This window comes from Cinclus cinclus, chromosome 12, assembly GCF_963662255.1.
Source record: "Cinclus cinclus chromosome 12, bCinCin1.1, whole genome shotgun sequence".
In the NCBI taxonomy this organism is placed as follows: Eukaryota; Metazoa; Chordata; class Aves; order Passeriformes; family Cinclidae; genus Cinclus; species Cinclus cinclus.
The window spans coordinates 19,572,572-19,592,174 of record NC_085057.1 but is presented as its reverse complement, the minus strand read 5'-3'; the positions used below and the strand labels follow the sequence as shown (position 1 = coordinate 19,592,174).

Genomic DNA, 19,603 nt, shown 5'->3' with positions numbered 1-19,603 from the left:
CCTCCCTGTGGGGCCACCAGATACACTGATCCTGCATTCTCCTCCCTCCACACCACACACCCACCACTGTGACCAAAGAACAGGGGATGGTCTGCAGAAACCACCAAGTCCCTCTTGCCATTCTCTCTTAATTTTCCTAAAATATTGTTTTTTCTTGTCCATATTAGGTATCAGTCTGCAGCACTCTGCTCACTTTAGTTACTTCTCCAGACAGAAATTTCCTTGCATATCCTGATAACAACTGCCATCCTTTGGTATCAATGGAGAACACCCAACTATCACCCTATAGAATGAATTTTTAGTTTGGCTTGTCTGCTTAGATGGCCAGCCCAGGAGTCAATTACCATTTCCTTCTTGCACTTAAAACTTCCAACAAGGAAAAAGACCTGCAAAGGAAATCAGGAAGGGGCAAAACTGGGTGTAAAGTTAATGCACTGGACAGTGTTTGGTTCTCTAAAGCACAAACTGAAATTAATCACTTAACCTGCCACAGGGCACGAAGTGGAAGGGATGCCTATGGCATTCTCAGCTCCTTTGCTGTTTCCAAAAGCCATATTCAAGAACAATCACTGCAAAATAAACCGCTCACCTTCATTTCTCCATAATGCAATGGATTCCAAACATCAAATGCCTGGATAATGCTGACCCCAATATCACTCCCAGTGGCCATTACTCCTTTGACTGTCACTGTGGCTACTGACTGGTTAGAAGAGAACCAGATGAAGCTGCCACTTCCACCTTGAGCCTGGAATACAGAGGGAAAAATCTTTCAAACATTTAATAAAGTACATGGTTCTCACAGTTCACGGTTTTGGATACCTTGCATTAAAACCAAGAATGCACTGAGAATGGGACATACAAAGAAAATAACACCTCAGAAGTTAGTAAGCAAGATGGAAGAGAGACACAAGAAGATTGCTACTCTTCATTCATTTTAATTTCAGCTTCTTTCACATGCCAAAATAAACGTCTAAAGTTCCATCAGAGTTAAACACAGGTGAACACTGGAGCAATTCCTTTATGCATATTGTTTTCATTTCTTTAACTTCTCCAGCATTTCCTTTAACCTATTTCATAATTAAAAGTTAACAAGATGATATATTTGTCTAGAGGGACAGTGTGGAAAACAAACAAATCTAAATTATGCAGGAGCTTAGCTAGTAATTTTTACCAGGAATAGAGAATAAAAAGAAAATTACGAGGAGGGTAATTTCCCTTCTTCCTTCCCCTGAGCACGTGCACAGCCTGATTAGAGAGAGACAGATGAATAAACAGGTAGTGGTGTGTTACATGAGATGCACGGGATGTGGTGAGAAAGGCTAAAAGAATGCAAGAATTCAGATCTGTAAGGGTATTTTAGTTAAAACGGGGATGAGCAGAAAGCATAAAAGAGAAATACCCAACTCTTAATAACTGTGTGAAGTCTCATGTCCTTGCCATAAACCCCAGACACCTCACTACATTTTCTCTCTCAGGGAGTCAGTCTGCACTGAGGAGAGGAAGGGTAATGCTGCTTCTCCTGCAGCCTGGCCATTTACCCACAGCCTGGCAGGGAGCTCCACACTGCTGCTACCTGTGAGTGATGCCTTCCCCAAGAACCCGGAACCTGTGTGTGCTCAGCCTCATAGAGCTGGCACTGCACCTCCTGTGCGTGGACTGAAAGGAGGCAACAGAAACCATCTCATTAGCACAAACATGAACAAAGAAACCCCCAACAAACCAGACAGCAGACAAAGGAAAACCTGCCAAGCATTCTGATGCCACCTGGAGGGAGTTACTTCAGCTATACACAGAATTTGGTTAGATCCAAAAATCTCTTTCAATTTATTTTCAGAAAAAACTTTATTCACCCATCTGAAACAGCCTGACTGAAGCTATGGAGTAGGAGGCAAACTCTGACAGAGAGGCAGGAACAGTTGAGCTGTCTGTGTGATGTTGACAACCACTGGTATTGCGGCATGGAAAAACCACAAGGGTCTCTGTTTCAGCAAAAGTTAAATCTTGGGAGAAAAAAGCTTCTACGTTTTTATAGAAAAAAATCAGACTAAAGTAAGAACAGTGACACAATTATTGCAGTACCATGAAGGAATGTTCTCTAGTGAGATACTTCATTATATATGCAAGATAAGGTGAGGTAAGAATAGAACTGTGAGAGAGGTAAGGAAACAACCACATTTCCTTTCCCTTACTGGGAAAACTCCAGCAGAATTATGATGAAGTACTGAAAATGCAGATTTGTACTAAGAATTTTTACCACACTCTGCTGGTGTGGTCAGGAATAGCATGAAGTAAACCAAATTAATCCCACAGAAAAGAGAAGTAGAGATGCAGGGTTTAACACAGTGGACCTGTCTTTAGATTTGCACTGGAGAATACAGTTTAACCCCTATGACACTGATTCTCTCCATGGAGTCACTGAATCAGTAAGGCTGGAAAAGATCTCCGAGATCAACAAGTCCACACAGAACCACATCCTCAGGTGCCACAACCCCATGATTTTTGAGCACTTCCAGGGATGGTGACTCCATCACTGCCCTGGGCAGCCTGTGTTGTGCTGACAACTCTTTCTGTGAAGAAACCTGGTCTAATATCCCATCTAAATGTAAGCCTGTTTCCTCTCATCCTGTCCCTTGTTACCTGGGAGAAAAGCCCGGCACCAAGTGTCCTGCTGCCTATTTGGATATGGTTTACTTAAGACAGATCCAAAACTGAGCACTACTTTATGCTAAAAGGGAGATGTAGGAACTGTGGACCCAACACTTTGTGCAGTGTTTGGCCTAGGATAAGAGTCTGGGCTGAGAAAGCACAACTTTCTTTTCCTTACTGGAAATACTGGACCACAAACCATCTGCTTCATGAAGCATAAGGAATAACTGACAGCTTGGGAGCAAAGACACACCTAAGGAACACTGAAATAATCTCTTCTGTAAATGAACTGTGGCCTTTGCCTCCCTGGAATACTGATGTCCAAGGCTGGCAGAGTGCTGTTAATTAATTTTGTCATGCCCTTTTTGCAGTCACTTCACACTCCCATTCATATGATCCTTTCCAGCAAAGGGCAGGCTCTAATGACTGCTGTGGAGCTTCGGATATAGGATGCTTCCTGGAATTCCAAATCACTCCAGGCACAGGTACCTGGTGCAGGCATGAGGGAGAGAGGAAGGAAAGACAAGAGGTAGAAGCCACTAAGCTTTTTGTGTTTGTCAGCATCTTGGTGCCTCTTTTAAACTGTCTATTAATGCCTGTAACTAACGTCCCATGAAGTTCCTCCAAATTACATTTTGGATGCCACCATCCCTGAAGTATCCAAAGCCAACCCTACCTCAGTGGTGTCAGGCCTCAGTGTACCGGCCTGAGCAACACTCCCTGCAGTGGGGTACTTCTTTGGCATACCTGGATGCTGTACTGGTAGACTCCTGCTTTTGGCTGCCATGGAAACATCAGAATGCTGGGTAAAAGAAATATTGGAACATAGATCTCCACATCCTGCTGGTTTCGTGCTGGAACTGGTAAGGTGTGAACACCTCCATCCTGAAAATTTTGTGCAAAAGCAAAGGGTTAGAAATGGCACCACAGAGCTTCCCAGAGGTAATGCCTAGCCCTTGTGTACAGACAAGTCCTTGAAAACACCTCAGAGAGAACAGAAAACTATTCAGGATCACTTATGAACAGAGTTCCTTGTGAGCAAACAGCTCCTGGCAGCAAGGTGTGCCACTGTACTAAATGAGCACTACTGCTATGAAGATACAGGTGCCCACATTAATTTAAAAGGCAAACAGCAAGAATAAATACACTCTTCCAACTGATATTTTGAGACCTCATTTGGAGAACCTATCTGAAGGCTTGACACCTGTATTTACTCTTTGCTCATCCCACTGTGTACAAAATTCAGCCTGAAAGACCCACTGCTCAGCCCCCCAAACGCTGGCCTTCAGCCTTGCTCTGCTGTCACTGCAGTGCCACAAGCCTCTGGCACAACACATTGCTACTGCAGTTCTGAGGGAAAAACAGTTCTCAGGGGATGCCTTTCCATTGAAGAGAACATCTCTGACACAGAAAAATGACCGTGGCTTATCACATTCAAGGAGCTACTAAATCCTGCTCAAGGAATCACTCAAATGATTTCACAGCAAATGGGTTGAAGTGTTGAATTTCCAAGCAAAAGCAACTCACTTCCACGCCACATGCCCTAGTTAGCCACACATTCAGCAGCCTGCCTAACCAGCAGAAAGTTAATGAATATTAATCTGGAGAAATGTGCAGGCTGATACATTTGGCAGATTGTCATTCCAGAGTTTAAGGTCACTTACCAATTGAAAGCAAACTTCCCCAATGTAAGTGACTGCAGAACAAGGCCAGGGTATGAGAGTGATGATCCTACCACAATAAAGTGTAAAATTCCCTCAGCTTGTGAGAGGCCCCTTGCCCAGCACAAGGATCTGCCACGAGAAAAGAAATCAGTGCTGTGCACCACTGCCTTAACAGGAGTTTGCCACGAGCTCGGGAACAAAATCCCACAGTCTTTATTTAAGCAAATCCTCTGTTGACTCAATGACAGTTTTCATGAAGAAAGGATTTTACAATTTGGTTCTTAATCTGTTCAAAGACAGCTCAGACCCATGTAATTCTTAGGTTTCCTTTTGCTAAGAAGTCACTACTGCACAGCTCCATTATTTTTAGGCCTACCAGTGAAGCAGAGGAGTTTTCACAAAGACACACCTGATCAACTACTGATGTCAGTGCGGCATCAATCGTGGTCTGACCCGCCTTTACTGCCATCACATGATGATAGGATCCATTCAGAGAGGACTGCAGCACCTCAAAGTATTCTTTGGACAGCTCTGTACTAATTCTGATGTTCTAAAACCAAGACACCAAACAGAAATTGCCACAGGTAACTGATATCAATAGAGGACAGAAAGCTGTTAACATCCGAGGAGTCACTGTGCAAACCACTGTACAATAACAAAGTTCAAAGAGACACTGTTGAAACTGATAAGAACTTTCCCAATGGAAGTTTCAGTCCTTCAGAAAGATTTTACTTCTGGACACAACATAAACTCCACAGCAAGTTTTTGTTTGGTGTTTTTTTTTTTTTTAAGTTATCAGCAACATGCTAATTAACACGAAAGTACCCATATTTGTATCAATAAGTAATTCATATTTTACAGTATTTTTCTATTTTTTTTCTTCTTCAACACAGAAGAACACGTGAATATACTTGCCTCAACAGCACACTGCTGGGCTCTAGCTCAAACTCAGATCTGTACCCAAAAAGCAATTATGGGCAAATAAAGTAACATTCCTATAGCTCCAATCCTCTGAAAAGCAGTAACTTAATGATTTTTTTTTCTTGTTGCAACAGTACTATTTAAATTCAGTTTCCTTTGTAGTTTTTTAAGAACTATATACATTTGGTACCTAGTACATAAAATTTAGGAAGAAGCTCTTCTCTGGGAGAGTGGGCAGGCCCTGGCACAGGGTGCCCAGAGAAGCTGTGGCTGCCCCTGGATCCCTGGAAGTGTCCAGGGCCAGGTTGGATGGAGCTGGGAGCAGCCTGAGACAGTGGGAGGTGTTCCTACCCATGGCAGGGATGAGACAGGATGATTTAAGGTTGCTCCAAGCCCCACCTAACCTGAAGGACATTGTCCAACTCCCATTTTTTTTTCCAACAGCACTTAAGACTACAATAATTTCACACAAATCACCCAGAGTGCCTTATTTTTAAAAAGTAACAACAACAAAACAAATGGGAAAATGAAAGGGCAAGAACCAACATGCATTGCACTGTCCTGTCTCAATGCAAAGAAGAAACCACTCAAGTAATTCCAAAACAAGTAAGGATTTAGGAGAGTCACTGAAAAGTATCTAAACATTTCAACTTACATCAGATAAATACACCTTATTGCTTGATTTATCATACACATCAATCGTAATTTCATAAAGTCTGCCCGTTTCCAGGACCCATCTGTCACCTGGATGAACTGTAAATCCTGCAAAACAGGAAATATTGAACAGCACAAACCAACAGCCTCTCTAGCTAATGGAGAACAGCATTTTGTTTCTGGTGCCCACACTTACCAGATGAACATTGATTATTTTAAACTGCTGACTACAGAGATAAAAGAAAATAAATAAAACCTATTTGACGTTGAGCTACTTTTATGAATAAAATTACTTTTCTGTGAAAACTAACACTAAACAGAAGCGTGGAAGATAACCATGAAAATCTCAGAAACAAGGCCAGAAATTGCATTAAGCAATGAGGAAGACTGCAGCAATACCAACCCAAATATGCAGGAGGTACCACATAGATAGTGCTGTTGGGCAGCCTGGACACCCCCTGCATGCGGATGCCTGAGGGCTCAGTCAAGGAACACACAAGTCAAGTCAAGATCTACATTTTCCTGGGACTCCTCATGCCTCTTTGGATGGTTTAAAGCTATTTGCACACTGCAAATAAACATTATCTCCACTTCACTGCAAGCCAGTGAGCACTCTGGAGAGATCTCACTAGAGAATATAACGATTGAAATATAAAAATTAAATAAAGCCCCATCACATTTTTACAGTGACTGAGAGGAACTGACATGATTTAAGTGATCTTTTGCCAACCTAATTTGTTAAAATATTCCAAGGCATCAGACAGCTCTGCTGAGACTGAATTCACAGCAGTGTTGCTTTCCATGGCTCCACCACTGCTCCTGATTTGCATGCTCTTGGCACAAATGAGGATCACTTGATCTTTCTGTGTTGCAAAGAGTGGAAAGCTTGTGTCCTGCCACAGAGTGGCAGCTGGAGCAGCATTCCCAAGGAAGGATACTCTTGTGCACCAGGACGAGGTTGGTTTGGCCCTGCTGCAATGCAGTCACAATGGATGTTGCCTGGTCCAATTTGGCAACTGGCTGGGAGGGATCTCCCTTGGGATGGAGGATGTTGTTCTGGAGCTGCAGCTCATACTGGTCTGATGGCATGGCTATCTCTGGAGGTGAAACAGAACATATGAAACAATAAAAGCAGGTGTGGCAATGTTTGGCTGCTGCTAATTATTGCTGATTATTTTTTTATTGATGCCTAGTGCACATATTAAATTAGTATTTTTAGCATCTTGTAAAATTAGCACTTCTGTCATCACATCAACACACACACACAAAATTAAGCTTCTTAGAAAATTTGATGTCTGTGAAACTGCAATTCCCAACTAATATCATCTCACTACTTAGACCTAACATTCAACTGTTTTCCAGCTTCATAAGAAAAAAAAAAGACAAAAGGGAGAAAAGGAAAAAAAGAGAAAGGAGAGAAAACTCAAGGCACTGCATTCTGAAATGGGCATAAAGCCAGCTAACCCACATTTATGAAGGCTTCATTTTGTAGAGCAAATCCGTTTGCCAATAAAACATTTTCTTTGAGAAAAGTTACTAATCTAAATTTAAGTAGGAAAGTCAGTCAGTTCCTTAGTGACTGTCAACATCTAAAATGACAGTGTTAGCTCCTATTTTAAGTTAACCTTGCCTTTACATCCTTGACAAATCTGCAAGAGTATATTCTGAACAGTCACAATTTTTTGACTGAAAGAACTAAACAGCTGTATCATTGTGTGCCTTAGGAAAACATTATTAAATATTAACAAAGTAGTTTAAACACAATTAAAAATTTCTCAGCAGTTAAAAATTCACTTGAAGCATTAAAAAATAAAAATAAATAAGAACAGAACAAACCTATGATCTTCCCTTGCCTCAGTTTCTGAACTCTGTATTGAATTGATGTTCCTACCAGAAGATAAATGTCATATACTGGATTTAAAATGATGTTTTCCAAAATAAGCAATCTGACTTCTGCAGGGTGTACATCCTGTTGAAAGAGGGGGAAAGAAAAGTAACCACATTAAAGCAGCTCATTTTTTGAAACAGACCATGCAACAGGAACTTAAAATCTAGAAGTGAAAAACATTACTTGATGCAATGGGCTCTTTATTTTCATCTCGAATTTTGTCACAACAGGGAAATGCAAGGGACAGTGAATGGTAGAGAAATCTGCTCTGTGCACACAGAGCAAGAACAAAGGAAAAAAATCATGTCTTTATGAAGATCATCCTGGAGAAAACAGAGAAACTTGAAACAGATGCTCATTCAGACATTCCATTTCCCCCGCCTCGACAATCAGATATCTTACCTTATAGATGCTTTCCTGAAGCCTTGCCTTTAGTTTAGAACTCCCTGTTTTCATTCCAGACACTAGAATGGTATCTCCTTGCTTGGCAACTTTTTCCATTTCCAATATATAGGAAGGTGGGATGTAAGTGGATTCTAAGAACTTGAGTATACTGAAAGGTGAACAGAAAATAGTTAACCAACCTTTGTAAACCCACATAAAAACACCACCAGCATCTGTTCTCAGCCACTTCCATTTTTAAGCCAATTTAAAATGTTTGCCTGGGACCAGATATCCAAATTTTACTCATTTTTTGGAGGTATCTGCAGCTAATTTCTGCAACAGATAAGTTTGTCTGAAGCTTGCTTGTGAGCTATCAGAAAACTGCACATGTTGACTACAATGACCCCTCCAGTTTGTTCAGTAGCTGAGACTGTAAAAACTCTCAGTATTGTAGAAGAACTGATGCACAGAGCCCAAAGCTTATGTCTATAAAAGCAACAGCTCAACAAAGCCAGAATGTAACTCTGACCTCTCTCAAGAAGCCAGGATGTACTTAGTAAATGACTATGAAAATCATCTACAAGCAGAAGACTTGTAGTAACTGTTAGAAACTTCAGTGAAAAGTGGCAAAAGAGAGGGAAAGAATTTGCTGTGAATGGGAAAAATGACAGGAAATTTTTGAAAGAGGAGCATGTTTTACCTTCACGTATGCACCTCATCTGCTTGGCTTCATGTGCACTTCCACAGTAAAACCAGCAGAGTCATATGGAGAACAATTATGGCTATTAACACATCCGTGACAATTTATGATTTATTTTGCCAAGTTGTACTACCTGTACAACATTTTTATGCTGTCACAATTACGCTAACAGTAAAGCATATATCAGTACTACTTGGGTTAAAATGACATCAGCAAATACTTATACTGAAAGAAAAAGCTCCATATGTACCAGGACTTGGGCCACTAAGCCATTCATTCTGGCTCTCACTCGTGCCTGCAGCTTCAGGTGTATCATGGGCTCAACAGGCTTTCCCCAGCTAATGCTGCCTCTCTAAAGAGGCAAAATCAGTTTGTGTTTGCCCAGTAGCAAAGTCTTGCTTGCTCCCCCCACTCCACTTGCAGTACATCTGGAGTACTGGTTTGAAGATGGAAGTTGGCTGTTAACCTTTCTGCTCTGTAGGAGAACTGGTTTCCCCATAAGGAATCATCCTATTTCAACAGCAGAACTAAGTGTCCACTGACACCTGAAACTCTTCAGGTTCGGAGAGCTCCTTTCTGAAATGGGAGACTTTTTTTCCTTAAAAAGCTAAAAATAAAACTCTGCTGAAATGCTGAGATGAGAATCTTACTGATAAATCTTCCCCTTGGACAAGATGTTTCAGCAAGATCAACGACCCCATCTGTTTATTTCTAATTACTGCACCAGAGCTGCTTACTAACACTATCACTTAAACTAAACAGACATCAAAGTGCCCAGGCTGTCGAGTAGGCAAACACTTAAAAAAAAACCAACCTGAAACAACTGACACTTAACATTATAATTTTAGGCATCAGTTCAGTAAACTGCCTAGATGCTGGAAATATTTTTACACATCAGACTGAACGGACTTTTGAGACCAAAGGAAATGACTTTACCGTAGAGCACTGTGGGAGTCTGAGAAGCCATCAGCCTCTGGGTCCCTCACCACTGTCCAGTCAAACACCAACCCTGCCAAAGTGCTGAAAGTGTTTCCTAAAAATCAAACACCCAGATTAAAACAAAAATAGAGAACAAGCATTAAGTCCTCCTGTAACATAAACCATGACTTATTTTTCTGAGAAATCTCCCTATTCTATCCCTACAAGAAGAACCATGAAAGAACCTTGAGTTTGCACAAACACCAAGCCACGAAACCAGCACTACACATAGGATAAAAATATGTTTACTTTCATTATTAACAAATCATCATACTTCACCTGGCATTCATGGTTTACAAGCACAGGTGGGATGGGCTCAGTAAGTACCCAAAACAATTAATTCAACATTTTTCTACCTGCTTGACACATTATTTCCCTTCAGTAGTCATCCTTAAGATTCCTTGCTTGGTTTGCTATGTGTGCATAAAACTTGATTGTAGAAAGCATGGAATTCTCTCTCTTTTTTTTTTCTTTTTCTGCTGCTACAGATTACAAAAAGCAGAAGTTTTCTGCTCCTATTAAATAGTAATGCATTCAGTCCAAATGCACTGACTCTTATGAGCCTAAACAGTGCCTCCCAAAAGTGAGCATTTGTGTAGTAATTAACAGATTAGGCAATCAGTGGCTGGTCTCAAACATCACCTTTGAACTTCCTGTTGGATATCCAAGTGGTCACAAAAACATCCTTTTGCAAAATTCTTTAGACTACCTCAGCTCAAAAGAAAAAAAGAAAAAAGAACAGCTTCACAATGTATTATGCAGAGAATCTCCTTAAAATTCTCCACTTAGCTTCAAACCATCAAATGTGTGACAAATAAAGCGAGTGCCTGTATCACATCGCACTTTAAACATAGATTTAATCTCCTACAAGCAGATCTCTTACCTTCTGAATCGAAAGCATGAATTTTGAGCTCCAGTGGTGAATCCTCAAGGTAGAGCTCTCTCGTTGTCGACACAATTTGAATGCCATGAATTAAATCAACAATGGCATCACAGCGGAGCACTTGTCCAGTCACTTGAAGAGACATCAGAAAGAGCACAAGAAATCACAGCACTGGATGTGCTCGTCAAGAACAACAATAAGTCAAGATGCATCTCAAATTTAGCCAGTTACACAAGACACTGAAGGAACTGAAACTTGGTCATGACCTCGATGAAGAAACTCATGGTCAAGTGGTGGCTCAGAAAGCAAGTAAAGCAGTTCCCTTGCTCACTGAACTGCAGAATAGATCTGCAGAAACTCGGATTTCCATCTACACTGACAGGCACAGGTGTTGTCCGGAAGTGCTTACGCAGAGCTGCTACAGTGCTCTCGCGTCCCAGAGAAATTAATGACTTTTACCCACAGACAATAAACACCCATCAACTCCTTCAGTTAGTGACTGCACGGCATTTAATTGGTCATCTGGTTTTGCCTCTCTGTCACTATAAAAACTAACCAGGTATACTCCATGACAAACACAAAAGCAACTTCCAGCTTTTTCAAATGCAAAGTATATGCATTTGCATTTGTCATTTTTATTAAACACTACTTTATGTTTCAGTCACCCCCTCTATTTGTGGATTTGGGGGCGGGGGTTGGGGGTTTAAGAATAACCCTTTTCCTGGGTGCATCATTAAAATAATTAACACTTATCAGAGGCAAAGAGAAGCTAAAACCCACGCCCAGGGGAGTCTAAAACGACCGTGCATAGGAACTGAAATTTGTCTGCGCGCCTCTCCGTGTCAGCTTTGCTGCCGGAGGAAGGCAGGGTGCCGGGGAGCAGCAGCGGTTCGCCCAGACTCACGTGCGTCCTCGGCGGAGATGATGGCGGTGAGGCGCGTGGGCTGCGTGGAGCGCGCCTGGACCAGCGCTCTCCGCGAGCAGTTGTCCTGCCCCAGCGGCTCGATGCTCGCCACCTCCGGCTGCGTGGAGGACCTGCGGGGTGGGGTGGGGTGCTGTCACACACGGCTCACGGCTCTGCCTTCACAGCCACACAAGCGATTCGCCCGGGGCGTGCCTCGTGGCCGGCGGCTGACTTTGGGAAGAGCCGGATGGCAGCAGCTCCTCGAGGACCCCGGCCAAAGCAAGCGTGGGCTGAGGATGCAGAAAGCCCAGGCCAGAGGCGAGGTAGGCAAGCTGAGCGTTCTCTCCATCACGGCATCGAACAACCTTCCCCTAAATGCACGGAGCAGACCAGGCCATTACAGAGTGGAGCCCAGCTCTCCCTTCCAGCATGCCAAAAACATCAAGATAAAACAACAAAAGTTCGAGAATTAGTAAAAACCAAGCCTCTTGAAAGTAAATCTTGAGATGGCAGCAGTACACATCTTCGGGTGAACTGCAGAGCCAGTGAAATGCTCCAGCACCAAAGTCCTGGCAGTCACCCCGGACTGCCAGCCCGTGCCGGAGCCGGTCCCAGCTTCTCCTCCCCGGCCGCACTCACAGCCCGGAGCCGGGCAGGGACGGAACCCAGCACCCAACAGTCCCCGCTGTGTGCCCAGGACCCGCTCACAAGGGCCCTTTGAAGGATTAAAACAATGAAAGCAAGCACTGATGGGTGACAGAGCTGCTTGGGAATTGCTTCTCCGCATGATGAGAGCAGCTCTGATGAAAACGCTGTGCTATCTGATATATGTAATCTAAACCGGGCACTGGATCCCACCTGGTAAAGATGGGGAAGCTGGACCGGTTTGGACTTCTTTTTGAGAGGATGTACAAAAATGCCTACCTGGGATACGTGGGGAAAATCCTCTAACCCAGCAAGGAGCAGGATGGGAGCTCCAAACAAACAGCACTGCCACGTATGCCTGAATCCCCAGACACAGGCTGCGCCTCCTTCTCTTATTGGCACAACCAACAAATCCACACCAGTGAAAAACTACATTTCTCCTTAACTAAAACTGTATCTAATGAAAATTAACACGTCACACCACACTCTGTTATCTGAGAGGTAACAGCAGCAGTCCAGGTGAGCACAGACCTCTCCTTGTAGCCACTGCAAAAAAACTGCAAATCCCATTTAGAACCTTAAGCTCCCAACAGTACTTTGCTTACATAAGGAGTAGTTTTAGAGGATTTTGAAACAACAGTACCAACTGCTGACCCAGAATTTCAAAGTATTTTATCTGATCAAGGAAAAAACAGACCACAGCAGTATGCAATGGGCAATTTAAACACCAATTAGAAGCTTAAACCTGAAAATTATTTGCTTATATCTATTCTATATACCTAAACAATGTATACAAATACATGCATATTTTTAGTATGGTTTATGATGTTTCCAAAATAATGATTTTCTGTATTAATAGCACACTTAAGATTTTACTCTAAAAAATTTAAATATTTTTTAGAGATTAAATGTGAGTAGTTATTTTCCTGTTCTGTTGTTCTCAGGAAGCTATGAAACAGTTTTCCAACATTCAGCAAGTTTCTTTAAACAACATTAACATTCACAACAAGTAAGGCTTTTCCTGTACTTGGCTGGTTGGCTTTTGAAGCTAAGCATGTTCATTTGACTTTGTTTGCATGCAGGTATTTTTAAATAAGCATCATATGCCGGAAATTGACTTTTATTTAGCTCTTTACACTGCTTAATATTCTCTGCCATTAGATTTTTTGTTATTAATTTGAGGGTTTTGCATTCTTGCAGTCTGGAATTGATTGTGTTTACAACACAACAGGGGTTTCGCTGTGGTTTGTATTTGTTCTTTTAATATCTGGCTATGAATTGTAATACAAAACCACTGTGGTTTGCACTAATAGCAGTGTTGTAAAACTGAATCTAATTACCAGATACTCTTCAGACTAGAAAAAGGGAGGAACAAAGACCAACAAAAATAAAATTTTAACTGTAAACTTGCACACACTACACAAATGAAAAGGAACTTTCAAAGCTAAAAGTCAGTCACTGCAGCAGAGAAGAATTGATTAGACACTATTTGGCTTCTAGCAGTAGTTTAAGAGCTAGAGTATCAGCTGAATATCTTTTTAAATACAAATTTTACTCAAGTGGGCCTTTCTGAGGCTTGGTTTCCTATAGATTTAGATTTTAAAACAAACTGCATGAGTAGTGGTTTTTCCAGCAGAACATACAAAATATTTGATGACCCCTCTATCATTCAGCCATATCAAAAGCACATTCTATTTACAGCTACCTGGATGCAGGGTCAAGCACAGAGAGGCAAAGGCATTAATCAGCCAGGCTGGGGATTACAGCAGCACTACTCTGCAATCACTACTGGGTCCTAGATGGGCAAGAAAAAGAAACTTCAGCTTTAAGTGAGGAAAGCTGCAATTTATGTTCTCTGCCAACAACAGCAGCTCTTCAGCAACGTGTCAGTGTGTGACACTGAGAGCTGGACTTGTCAGAAGGCAAAATTAGATCCTGAGAAGCCAGCAATGGGAAGCATTTCTGGCACTAGCTCTGGATCCCATGCCAGTGCCTGTAAGAAAGAGCAAGACAGGGAGGAAGCATTTGACAGAAGAGGAGGGAAGGGGAAAAAAGCTCACAAAAGTCCCCAGTTTGTATTTCCCTCAGAGTAAAATCCTACTTGCTGAGGAATGAATGGCACTGGCAAAAAGAGGCTGCCAGCCCTCTTGTCAATCTCTGTTTCATTCAGTTTCCATCCCCTGCACAGAAGGAACACAGAGCCAGATGCCAAGATTGTTTCCACACATGGACCCAAACCCAGGCCTGCATTCTTTATGGACTGTTCTGTAACACCACATGTCAATAGCTCACTAGACTATGTTTCATTTATTTATCAGTTGGTTCAAAGATCAGGCACCTATTCCTGTTTCTCTCCCAGGCAGTTCCCTGTTGATTCTTACTGCTGCAGTGTTTTATACTGTTCTGCCAGCTTTTCAAACTAAACTCAGCTGACTGAATCAGCAAAAATCCACCTCTGTGGAGCTGCACCACGACTGTCAGTTGATCTGATCTGTAAGAATTTTGGCAGGTATTTAGGCAGACATTTAGTCAGAGGGAACCTGGGTAGTAGAAGTTTCCAAGAGTTTGGGAAGACTGGGCTGACCAGTACACCAGGAACATTATATATAGTCACTCTTGGGACTAAAAAATGACCAAAAGTCTTAACCATTTATTTTGTGGGTGTTCAGCAATGAAAAGTTGCCCAAAATCAACAAGCTCCTAATCCTTCTGTCTGCTCAGACTGAGAAAAAGCTTTTTTCAACAGTAAACTTGCACCGACATTGACACATCAGCTAAGAGAAACAACATTATTTCTTGTGCCTCCTGGGCTTTGTCAGAACACCTCTGCTGCAGACTCACATCCCCGCTCTGGTTCTGAGCCAACACTCTCAGGTAACACACACACACACCTGAGCCACAGCAGCATAGCCCCTCTCACTTTACCAACAAGGACACCTCAAACCAGTTCTGAGCTTGTGCTGGCACTTCCAAGAGCTTGCAGCCCTGCTGGGAAAGCACAGCCAGGTGAGTCCAGGAGAGGGAGAACATCCTGCTGCCCACTCCAATGCCTTACAAGAGGGAAATGCAGAGCAGGTGAGAAGCAGAGAGAAGAAAACAAACATTATTTAAGATGTCACTTCATAATATGGAACAGTATCTCAAATAAAACATTTTTCAGTGAGAATCAGACAAGTTTTTTTAGACCTGTGGTAAAACAGGTGATCCAGGACAACACAACTCTCAGATTACCAGGCATGAGACTACTGGTCTTAGAGCAAAGCAACAGATCTCAATGAACAAAACTACTGATACAGATTTTTAACAGCACACAAGCTACCACGTATATCCCATGGAGAAGTAAAATCAATTTACAACAAAACCATGACAGTGTAAAGAGCTAGAAAATTAGCTCTGGCAGCCAACGACTGCAACAGCAGCACTATGCAGTGGGATTGGGCTCTCTGAAGTACCTGTGCATCCCACAGCTCCAACACCACTCGGCCACTGCAGCTCTCCCTTTACCACTCTGCCACCAGCTCCTCTCCCATGGCAATTACCTCCATACAACCTCCTCAGTGAGGGTTTCAGTAGCACACACAAACCTTTCATTACAGTGGCAATAAACTCCTCTTCATTTCCACCAGCTCTCACCATGTATCTCAATTCTAAACTCTATGAAATACTGAAATACATAAACATAGTTGTATATTGCAGATAATTTCTGCTACAAATACCCAGCCATGCTGTGTACCTTGGGGGGGAAATGTTTATTTTTGTGTGTGTTCCCCTCCTCCCCCCAGAAATGTTATTATGGTATGGCAGGTTTCAATGAGAACATTCTGCTTCTGAATGCTTTCATCCTTTCAGGTGTAATTTCTGGATTAAGGTAATTAAAAGACAAATACAGATGCAATATAAATACAAAACATAACTGCACAGACTGTGTTTTATGCCTGAAGATAGTATCATGTACAATATTTACAGATGGGAACACTGTGTGCTTTGAAAACAAAGCTTTTCCCAAAAAAATAATTTTAACATAAAGGCAACACAAATTTCAGCAGCCATGAGCATCTTGAAAATCAGAAAATACTTTAGAGCCATGCTTGTAATGTTACCACTGCTCCCAATCTGCTGGAATGATGATAGAACTTGACCTTAGCCCTCTCAATCAGTGAAATTCTCAGACACCAGTGCAATCACTTTGAAAATATCCTACTTCCAGAGATAAACTTGAAGGCTGAAAGGGAAACTGGGAAAAAATAAGGTCACAACATGCTATAGGCTGATCATCCAGGAAACTGGGCACTTGTCTTTGAATTCTGAATGTTTGAGATGAGTATTGCAGGCCTTCAAAAGGTTTAATTTCCTATCAGATGCTGCTGTGCAACCAGAACAGCTCTCATAGGCCACCTCTAACCCCACGATCTCCCATATTACAAACCCCAGTCTCCTCTCCAGACACAGAGGGCCTGAATCTGACCATTTCCATTCAAATCCCTGCCTTCATGCATGCAAACACACCCACCATTTCTGAAATGTGAGGAAGAGTCACTCCTTCTGCAGCCATCACATTTGCTACTCCCTCACTTGTTCAGCTCAACAGCCCCTCTCCAGTACCAGCTAGCTGCTTCTGACAGGAAGCACAGGAAACCTGTCAGCAAGTGGCTGTGGTGCTGCTCCTCCAGATACATTTCTTTCTAACCCTCACAGTTCCAGGCCTGCGGGGACAGGAGTGCAGAGGGAGAGAGCCCCAGAGGCAATTGGTGTCTCTGTTCAGTCACATACACAGAGCTCCTGCTTCCTCTGAAGGGTCTGCTGAGCACACGTTGGATTTTACAACCCACATCCTGCCAGGCCTTGCAAAGCAGAAATGAGTAAATGCCCATTTACAATCCTGCTGCAGAAAACGACGGCACACAGAAGGTGAATGAGGTGTGGTTTCCTTAATTCTCAACCAAAATTCATCTCTGAAGGGTAGAGGGAGAGAATGGAAAAGGATGTTGAAGCCTGTCTGCATGAGGGGTATGAGTCACTGGATACTGACCAACAGCACCAATAGAGCATGCTGTGAAGTGCACAAAAATCACCTCCCTTAGAGATATCAATGTGGATCAAATCTGGCATTTCTCTGGAGAACAACCTTACATCTTTTCATTTGCAGACTTCAGTGAGATTAGCAAGGATCTCCGTGCTGGATAGCATCTGGCATGTGCAGGAATGGCTGCAGCCAGCCCAGCATCACCTAACAGCTCACCAGCAAACAGTAAAGAGTCTGTACTTCCAGATTTTACTAGTGCTTTGATGAGTTTATGCAATGTACTTTACCTCACAAACCAAATCCTTTTAAAGACTCAGTAGCCTTCAAAAACTAGAGTAAGAAAAGAGAAAAAAACCCACAGCTGTGAGATTTTCACTAAACCGGTTCATTAAAAATTAAATTGCATGACCACAAGCAGCTCATCTAATAACTTCCATTTAGTTGACTTCTGGATAAAATTAATTACTGTACTTCAGCATAAGGACCCTCAAATTTGTAAATTGTAACAGACCAAACGCTTGTACCCAGCCCAGAGAGGAGGAATGTACAACAACCAAGCAAAGAAATTGACTAAATGAAAATACAGCCCTTTAAGACGTGTTTCATACCTGCCAGATGCAAAACACCAACTGAAAACTGCTCCATGCATCCATCTGGCACATATGGAAGTATCATCCTGAACATACCTCAAGACTGCCACTTCTCTTTCAGGTGAGTACCTCCTGCTCATTACTGATTAGGACAGAAAGGACAAGGCGTTGGCAACGTTTGTTTAACATGAAGACTACTGTGAGCTTTCCGAATTTGCACACGCTGTGGGATTTGCCTTCAGCCCCTGTGTTCAACACCACCCAGCCCTCCCCTCTGTGCCAGGCAGGGAGGGAGCTCCCAGCCAGAAGCTCCCGGAGTACATCCCACGTGCTCAACGCTGAGAAAACCGGGAGAGCTTTCGCTTTTTCAACCTGCCTTCACTGTCCCCAGGTGAAGTACTAAGGCTGCTGTTACCTATACGTAGAGCAGCAGTGAGAGGCTCCCGACTTAACTACGACTCCTTTACATCCCATACCCTGGGCTCAAAGCTGTCAGGACCTTTTATCACTGACAACAGCAAGAGCAGGGACATTTCCCCCCAGCAGCAGCAGAGTTCTGGGCGCCGTCCCCCCACAGGCGGGGCTGTGGCGGTGGCACTGCGGCCGTGTGCGGCGCCAGGGTGGGCACAGGGGGCTGTGTGGAGGCACAGCGGGCACGGTACGCGGAGGAGCAGGTGCAGCGTGTGTGTGGCGTACAGAGAGAAGCAGCTGGGGGGTGTGAGGTACAAGGAGAAGCAAGGGAACATGTGTGGGGTGCGTGGCTGGGTGCACACGGGGTGTGAGGCACATGTCTGGCACGGAGCCATGGCGGGAAGCTTCCTTTACAAGCGGGGACCTCCTGCTGAGGGCCCGGCCTGCAGACACTGCCCCACTCCAGCGGGTTTAACCCCCACAGCACGAAATAAACAACCTTTCTCCTTAGGGATTATCTCCGTGTCTGCTCCCGCGCTGCTCGGCCGCCCAAACCCACCCGCAGCGAGGTGATGGCGCTGAAAGAGGGCCCGGCTGTCTCGGAGCCGTCAGGCCCCGCCGCGGGCCGAGGAGCCGCCGCAGGTGCCGGCGGGGGGACAAACGCACAAAGGGCGGCGGCACCTGCACTCACCATCGGTAGCAGCCCTCGCTGGCCTCTAGCGTGAAGTTGACGCGGGTGCCGCGGGTGAAAGGGAGCAGCACCTTGGGAGTGTTGAGCTTGGAGGAAGCGGCGAGGTGCAGGAGGAGGAGGAGGAGGAGAGGCAGCGCTCGGGGCGCGGGGGGAGCCATGCTGGGCGCGGGCGAGCCCGTGCGGGGCGGCGGAAGCGGGAGCTGGGCCAGAGCCAGACTCAGGGCTGGGCAGAGCAGGGCAGAGCAGGGCGGCCCGGGGGCAGGGCCTCCCCCCGCCCTCCGCCCTCCGCCCCCCGGGGCCGCACCGCCCTCCCTCGGGGGAGCTCCTGCGGCTCCGACAGTGAGGTGCTGGCTGTTTAAAAAAACCTCGGTTTGTCCGGGCCGTAACCACGAGCGCATCGTAGGACTCGTGCTCCAGACCCTTCGCCGGACAGGCTCCCGTACCTCAACGTCTGTTATGTCGTGGGGTACCAAAACTGAACACAGGATTCGAAGCATGGCTTCACCAGTCCAGCACATGGGGACGGTCACTGACCCGGTCCTGCTGCCATAGCAGTGTGGAACAAGCCAGGTGCCGTTCCTGGTGGCATCCGTCGTGTCCCCGGGTACACTGGTGCAATCA

The 19,603-nt window shown here is 44.1% G+C and overlaps 1 protein-coding gene across 1 annotated transcript in view; it reads right to left on the bottom strand.

Moving 5' to 3' along the window:
- Window positions 1-19,140, bottom strand: part of NUP210 (nucleoporin 210) — a 47,822-nt gene extending 28,682 nt beyond the window's left edge. The window contains exons 1-12 of the mRNA XM_062500751.1: window positions 18,983-19,140; window positions 11,623-11,753; window positions 10,719-10,850; window positions 9,794-9,890; window positions 8,176-8,326; window positions 7,722-7,854; window positions 6,824-6,982; window positions 6,289-6,357; window positions 5,887-5,993; window positions 4,720-4,860; window positions 3,394-3,531; window positions 590-745 (exon numbers count right to left, since the gene is read on the bottom strand). Coding sequence (XP_062356735.1) covers window positions 590-745; window positions 3,394-3,531; window positions 4,720-4,860; window positions 5,887-5,993; window positions 6,289-6,357; window positions 6,824-6,982; window positions 7,722-7,854; window positions 8,176-8,326; window positions 9,794-9,890; window positions 10,719-10,850; window positions 11,623-11,753; window positions 18,983-19,140 — 1,572 coding nt within the window. The remainder of the gene's footprint in view (window positions 1-589; window positions 746-3,393; window positions 3,532-4,719; window positions 4,861-5,886; window positions 5,994-6,288; window positions 6,358-6,823; window positions 6,983-7,721; window positions 7,855-8,175; window positions 8,327-9,793; window positions 9,891-10,718; window positions 10,851-11,622; window positions 11,754-18,982) is intronic.
- Between the last annotated feature and the right edge of the window lie 463 nt (window positions 19,141-19,603).